General features: G+C 32.2%; 1 protein-coding gene across 1 annotated transcript; it reads left to right on the top strand.

Annotated features, from left to right (window-relative positions):
* The first annotated feature begins 4,047 nt into the window (after nt 1-4,047).
* LOC132799428 (receptor-like protein 6) lies at nt 4,048-6,903 on the top strand. Its single transcript, XM_060811245.1, has one exon. It carries the CDS (start codon nt 4,048-4,050, stop codon nt 6,901-6,903), a length of 2,856 nt encoding a protein of 951 aa, XP_060667228.1.
* The last annotated feature ends 1,183 nt before the right edge of the window (nt 6,904-8,086 follow it).

Raw genomic sequence — 8,086 nt, 5'->3', positions numbered from 1 at the left:
ATATCCTTCAAGGTAAAGAATTCTTTGCGCTCCACAGCTTCTTTTTCCTCTGTTTTTCAAAGTTTAGCATTACATATTTTTGTTCCACTTCTAAGGCCAGTTTCCATTTGCAACAGTATACGTATTTTCTTTTTCTCAGCCCTGTAAAGTGTATTGCTATACTAAAATTAAATGTCACAATCTGTATAGCATGAATTCAATACAGAAAACTAAGAGAAAAAGAAATTAAATATATTAGGAAAAAATAATCTTATTTTCAAGATGCAAGCACATGCTCGGAAATTAAGCAATGTACATGAGCTATAGATTTTCACTCTGCACAATAATGAACACAAATTCTATATTCTCTTTCAGTTTCACAGAGATAGCAATAAAATTCATCTGAATCATCTTCGATGATTTGAATCAACAAGAGCTAAGGGATGAACATGACATTTATTTTTAATTGTGCATGGCGATGGACCACATAACTCGTGGATATTAGTATTACGATCCACATAACGAAATACAAAAAGGTTCCGTATAACTGAGTTCATTGGAAGAAACTGAATATTACTAACGATAAGTATCATAAGTATTGCACTCAATTAACCTTGAATATGCAATTTCCATGGAACAAAGGAGGTGGCTATGACCATGAAACTACATATTTGAAGTCAACAAATAGCATTCTATGCCAATATGGAAAATGAGATGTCGAACCATTAAGTTTTGCTATTTTTAATGTTACAGTTTGTTTAAGTATGTAATAAAATTAGTCTATGAAACTAACTTTTTTTTTAAAAAAAATAAAAATAAAAAAAATTATATATTTCCGTTGGCTGGACTCGAACGCGGGTCTTGGGTCCTTTGGGTGAGAGCCGAATATCCTAAACTTCTAGACTACAACGGATGGTTGATTTTAATATTTTATTTGTTTGTTTCAATACAACTTACTTCTGGCACACTAAACTACGTACGTACGTGCCACACGGTTTTATAATTTGGAATATCATCAATTTCCAGATTGATCATTTCCACTGCGTTTGCTGACGCCATGCTTACTAGATCCACCAATCTGACCAGTCCAATAAACAAACTTAGCCGAATAATGCCAACTAAGCTTATTTTCATATGCCCTTGACAACAGGTCACAGCTCCGGGCAATTTATAAATAAAATAAATAAAGGCCCAAAAATCCTAAGCTTTAGAGAATAATGGTAATTTATCATCTGCATCTTAAGGTCCAAAATGGTTAGATATGATCGACAGTGAGCTACTCTCACAAATTAATTAGGTGTAGTAATCAAGCTATTTTGGAGTCTTTTATGATATTTCTTTCCCTAATTGGAGTCTTTTGTGACATCGAGCTTGTGGCCCAAAAAAAAAAAAGAAAGTTATATCAACGATGCTAACAGAAGAGTTGAGAGAGATGAAAGCTAGGCAACGGATAAGGATTCAACAATGTTGACTGTTGAAGTCATAAACCAATTTGCAAGGCACAACAATTGCCATATAAAATACATATAATTAATTAGAAGCTAATTAAAAAGAAATATATGTGGTGTTTCTCTTCTCATCTCTGCCTCTGGACAAAGTTGACGACTTTGACTTCAAATTTTTAACAAATTAGTACAAAAGATGACATGCATGTATACAAAACGTTATGTTTGTTGTTGTTTTTTTTTTTTTTTTTAATAATAATTTTTTATTTGCTTTTACTAACATTTACATCCGTTAGATAATATCTCACTTATCTCCATTCTTGCTTTAGTCTCTCCCACGTTCAATTTATTTACCTCTTGCCAACTATCATTCTCTACATGTAATTTATCCTTTTTTTTTTTTTTTTGGTTTCACTCTTTTTGTTTAGTTATACATATTTTGATTTATGTTGTATTTTAATATACGTTATTATAAAAGGTATTAATACATAATATATTTTCTCTATAAAAGATTTGTTATAAGTATAATATTATTTTTAGTTCTTTTAGTCACGAACTCAATTGAAGGTAAAGACCAAGATCTACTATCAAACAGTGACTACAGTGACTGAACGATAGATATTATAAATAGGATAGTTTTCCAAATTTGGACAATATTGAAAGTGGCCCCTCGATGTGGTAGCCTCTCTGTGTGATATGTAGGCAAATTTGTTCGTTTATTCATAAGTATATTTGTTCATTTATTCATTAAAAAAAAAAAAGCAAATTTGTTTGTTAGTTTGATTTTTCAAACAACAATTAACCGTACTCAAATCATTATTTAATAAGCTTGCTATCACCAGCCTCGCAATAAATATCTCCACAGGTGGCAAAATTTTCAAACCTCATAAAATATTAAAAAAATTAATAAAATGAAAATAATAGTCAAAGTTTCTGAATTTGATTCTTTTTTTTTTATCTATTTGAACGGCTTTATATTAAAGCATACTCAAAAAAAAAATTAAAAATAATTGTTTTTAATTTTTAAATTATATTAAAAATTAAAAATTAAAATTATATTTATTAATTATTTATTATTAAAATTTATTTTTTTAAAAAAAATTAAGTATATCATTAAATATTTTTTAATTTTTAATTTTAAATTTTAATTTTTGATATGATCCAATAATTATTAAAAATAAATTTTATTTTATTAAAAAAATTGATAGTTTTATTTCTGGATATTTATTTTAATCATAAAGTATTATTTCTAATTGATAGTTAAAACATCAGTGCTATAATTTTTTTTTTTTTTTGAGGAAAAAAAAAAAAACCCCATGTAACAAAATATCTGGAAAAAAAAGCCAAAAATCAAACATGCTATGGCTTAGTGATAAAAGGCACCAAAAATACACAAACAGGTTTAGGATTTGAACCCTCATCTGGGTGCAATCTCACCTTCCCCAATTATAATAAGTTGAAATTTGACCCAAAAAGGGGACAAATTTGCAAAGTAAGATATAAATAATAAACAAATTAACAATGCAAAATAAAATATTAAAAATTTTAATAAATTCTACGTTAAATGGATAAGAAACACAAAGGTTAAAAACATTAACATAAAGATTTAATACATAATTACACTTAAATTTTGTAAAAGTCAACATAGTAAAATAATTTAAAGATAATATACGAGGGGCCAAATTTTTTTTAAATAAGATTAATTTTTTTTAAGAAATATTATAAAGATAATACATAAACAACGAAAAAAATTAAAAAAGGATACTTGAGTTGCCGCGGCCCCAAAGCTATAACATGGTTCCCCAGTGTCCGTTGTCCATATTTCCATGTATCGGTACACTGCATACTGTGAATGCTGCATATGCTGGATGGATTTTTGTTTTTTTTGTTTTTGTTTTCTTTTCTTTTTTTGAAAAAAATGTGGAATAGTATGAATTATCCACGAAAAAAAAAAAAAAAAAGGCTGTATGAATTTGATGTCGCAGCTTTTTGTTTATAACTATATGGGCCTTTTATTATCTATTTAGTGGGCTTTATTATTTTTTGGATAAAAAATGTCCGAAGAGAGGGGAAAATCATAGTTGTAATTTTATTTTTTTGGTAAATAAACTTATAGTGTAATCTTAAAAGAACGTTTAGTAATTCCATATATGTTTTGATATTATCTTTGTATGTTGGTTAAATTATATAATTAATAACTAGAAAGATTGGTCAAAAATTTTGGTACATAAATCATTCATCTTGCTTGAATATATGTATATCTTGTTACATTAAACGTTTGTTTATATATAGATTTTTGTGGATGTTGGATAAAATAGATTCGGGGATCATTTTGAATCCCTACATCTTGAAAAAAGAAAAAAATAAAAAAAAATAAAAAAAGAAGATTATGTGTGAGATTGAACTTTGGGGCATAAAAATTAACATTAAATAATGACCACATAGAGATTGGTAAAAAAACTAAAAATCTCGACTTTACAAATTACACGACTTTTTTCCACAATAATATTTCTCAATTAATTTCCACTCTACATCATGGCGAAAGTTATGGTGGAAACTGTGTCTATAAAAAGAGACCATTCTGATCACTTTCTTGCTCATCAAACGTTCTATGAATCACAACATGGAGTTGTTTTCTGTTCCATTTCCTTCCCCACTTTCCTTGCTTTATATCTTTCTCATCATCGTGACTTGCTCTTTTTGTTGTGTGCAACCACTTTGCCACAACGAAGAAAGCACTGCCTTGTTGCAATTCAAAGATAGCTTTATCTTTCATGAATATAATTGCAATAAGTACCCTGGGTTTCAACCCAAGATCACATCGTGGAAACCAAAAGGGGACGAAGATTGTTGCTCATGGGATGGTGTGAAGTGTGACGAGAAAAGTGGACATGTAATTGCCCTTGATCTCAGCGATAATTGCCTTTCCGGTTCTATCAACTCCACCAGCACTCTTTTCCAACTTTCTCAACTCCAAATGCTTAATCTTGCTTACAATGATTTCAATTACTCTCGAATCCCATCCGCGTTTGGTGATCTTTCAAGGTTAGAGTATCTCAACCTCTCTAATACCTATTTTTATGGTCAAATCCCACTCGCAATTTCGCAACTCTCGAATTTGATTTCGCTTGATTTGTCTCTCAAAATCGATTTCTTTACTGAAAATAATTTATTGAAACTTGAAAAGCCAGGTTTAAGTAGCTTAGTTCGCAATTTAACTAAGCTAAAAGAACTTGATCTCGACGCTGTTGACATCAACTCGGAAGTGCCTTCTTTTTTAGGAAATTTATCTTCTTTGACATATCTTTCTCTTGGATTTTGTGGGTTGTGTGGTCAATTCCCCAATGCTATCTTTTCCCTTCCAAATCTACAAGTTCTTAGGTTAGCAAGGAACCAACATCTTGGTGGGTACTTACCCGAATTTCACAGTGGTAGTCCTCTCAAGGAAATATCACTCTCTGAAACAAAGTTCTCCGGTAACATACCTTCATCAATCGAAAACCTCAAGTACTTGACTTATTTAGAAGTTGCAAATTGTAGTTTTACGGGGTTGATTCCGGCTTCACTTGGTAAACTAACGAGGGTTACTGATTTGGTGCTTGCAGTAAACAAGTTTAGTGGTGAAATTCCTTCCTCACTTCAAAACTTGACCCACTTGAATAATTTAGTACTTGGTTATAATCAACTAACTGGTCAACTTCCTCCTTGGCTAGCAAACCTAACCCAATTAACTCACTTATTTCTTAATGACAATAATCTAACTGGCGTCGTACCACCTTCGTTTTTTGGACTTAGAAATCTAGAACATCTTGATCTTGGAGGAAATAAGTTGAGTGGCAGTGTGGATTTTGGCATGTTTTTGGGAATGAAGAATCTGATCGGTCTCGTACTTCAAGATAACAATTTATCGGTGCTCACTAGAACCAAAACTCACAATGCAACCATTCCAAAGTTTCAAATTTTATTTTTAGGTTCTTGTAACTTAAGAATGTTCCCTGATTTCTTAAGGTACCAAAATAACCTAATAATCTTGGGTCTTAGAGGAAACCAATTGTCTGGGCAAATACCCAAGTGGATGTGGAACATTAGCTTGGAAACTATATTCCTTATAGACATTTCCGAAAACAATTTGATCGGCTTTGACCAATCTCAACTTATCATTCCTGGGGTTAGTCTTGGTATATTGGATCTTTCTTTTAACATGTTGAAAGGAAAACTGCCAATTCCTCCAACTTCCATCTTTGAGTATAAAATCTCAAATAACGAACTAAGTGGAGAAGTCTCACCGGCATTTTGCAATCTTACTTCCCTCAAATTTCTTCGCTTGTCCAATAACAAACTTAGTGGTGTCCTTCCACAATGTATGAGAAATGTCACCAACTCAATGTTTCTCTTGGATGCGAGCAACAACTCTTTTCATGGTAATATTCCATCTCTATGTGAAAGTGGAAGCGAATTGAGGATGATCGACCTAAGCCATAACCAATTTGAAGGGCGTTTACCACGATTATTGCCTGATTGTAGGATGCTCGAGGCTGTCAATCTTGGGGACAACAAATTTCATGATGTCTTCCCTTCATGGTATGGGACTCTTCCGGAGCTAAGAGTGCTGATATTAAGATCAAATAGGCTTTATGGAGTTATAAGAGAGCCGATTTTCAGTCATGAGTTTCCTAATTTGCGCATTGTTGATCTCTCTCAGAATAGTTTCGAGGGCACTTTGCCATCCGAATATTTCAAAATATGGAATTCCATGAAAGCTATTGATGCTACCAATTCATCATATATGAATGAAAACGCAACCTTACATGGAAAATCAATGTCATGGAGTGGTGAGTTTGTTTACTCGATCACATTAACAAACAAAGGTACGTTTTTGTACTATGGAAGGATCCGAGACAATTTTGTTTTCATTGATTTGTCAACAAATAAATTCAAAGGTGAGATTCCGGAATGCATTGGGAACTTATCTGGGATTCATGTTCTCAACTTTTCCCACAACAATTTAAGTGGTAGCATCCCATCATCCTTGGGGAGTTTAAAAGAGCTTGAGTCATTGGATTTGTCTCAAAACAAGTTCTCTGGAGAGATTCCTCAGCAGCTTGCACAGCTTACATTTCTTTCACGTTTCAATGTCTCTGATAACTTTCTCAGAGGACCCATACCCATTGGAAAGCAGTTTGATACATTTGAAAACAGCTCCTATGAGGGAAACTTGGAGTTATGTGGTACTCCATTGACAAAGAAGTGTAAGAATTTTGAGACCTTCCAACCACCAAATTCAATTTCTGACCAAGTGCAAGATTCAGGGAGTTCTTTTGAATTGGATTGGAAATTTGTTGTGATTGGTTATTGCACTGGAGCAGTGGTGGGAATGGTTATTGGCCACTATGTCATCAAAAAGAATCCCTACCTTTTTTTCAAAACTTTTGGCTTGAGGCAACATAATGGGAGGAGAAGGAGGTGGAGGAGGACATAAAGCTTGGCGTAGGCAACATGTTGCTAAATTTAAATTGTACCACTTTGGAGTGGGGATAATGTATGCTTCTTTTCTTTTCTCTTTTTTTTTTTTTGGTTTTATTTTTGTCATAAAATAGCTTGTCTTGGTGGATGTATCAGGTTTTTCAAGTGATTAATAAAGTTTCATAGAAGTTAATTATTTGTATTATTACATATTAGTCAATATAGATGCACTATATCATTAAAAAGTACAAGGATGTCGAACAAAATTTGTTTTCTTGGGAATTAAGTGCTCCCCACTAAAATTGAATCTAAAATTGAATCTTGGCTTATAAGAAAAGAGAACAAGTCCCGTTGCTAACATGACTAACTCTTATGGGTTATGTGAATAAATTTTTACAACTTACTTGCATATATAAAGGCTTTTTTTTTTTCTCGAAAAGACCCAAAAAAAAAAAAAAAAAAGGAAAACATGAATTGTTGAATTAGAAATCTTTTTTTAATATTTATTCATCTTATTAAAAAAAATAATGCTACACATACCAAATTTATTAACTAAAATTTTGATAAACAATAATGTATTAGTGTATAAATGATTGATAAATTGTTGGTACTAGAGAAAAAACCAATTATATAATATTAATTTATTATTTATCAAAATTTGCGTTACCAAATTTGATGAATGCAGAATTACTTAAACAAAAAATTGAGGTAATTTAAGCATCTATGATGCAATTATATACAGCCGATGCAGCTTAAGACTCAACTGCCAGTGAATGGTCAAACTCAATATAAAGCGTTGACTAACGTTCTATATCAGGCAACGGTTGCCTATTCATCACACAGTTCAATCCACCTAAGACGTACGTGTGTGGCCCCATGAAGAACTAAAACATCCAGACAGTTGGAGACACGTGACAAGAAAAACTAAGCGAACCTGCTGTAAGAAAACCAAGTTACTGACACGTGTCGGTATACTCAACTTGGCGACCTCCAGAATTCGGTTCCCAATTGGGGTTGCTTTTTGGAAGTAACAAGAATTGCTCGAAAAGGTCAAAAAGCTTTTGTTGGAGAACTCGGCGAATGCTTATATGCAAGTGCGAACAGGTTCTTTCAAGGAGTGGGGATTTCGTTAATAGCTGCACAAGAAGGATGACAACTAGATGTACATTAGTCTCTTGCAACTCATCATAGGATAATTG

Source organism: Ziziphus jujuba, chromosome 9, assembly GCF_031755915.1.
Source record: "Ziziphus jujuba cultivar Dongzao chromosome 9, ASM3175591v1".
Lineage (NCBI taxonomy): Eukaryota > Viridiplantae > Streptophyta > Magnoliopsida > Rosales > Rhamnaceae > Ziziphus > Ziziphus jujuba.
This window is presented reverse-complemented; position numbering and strand designations above follow the sequence as displayed.

Coding starts and splice junctions, on each gene's coding strand:
- LOC132799428 (XM_060811245.1), top strand. CDS start 4,048: ATGGAGTTGTTTTCTGTTCCATTTCCTTCCCCACTTTCCTTGCTTTAT.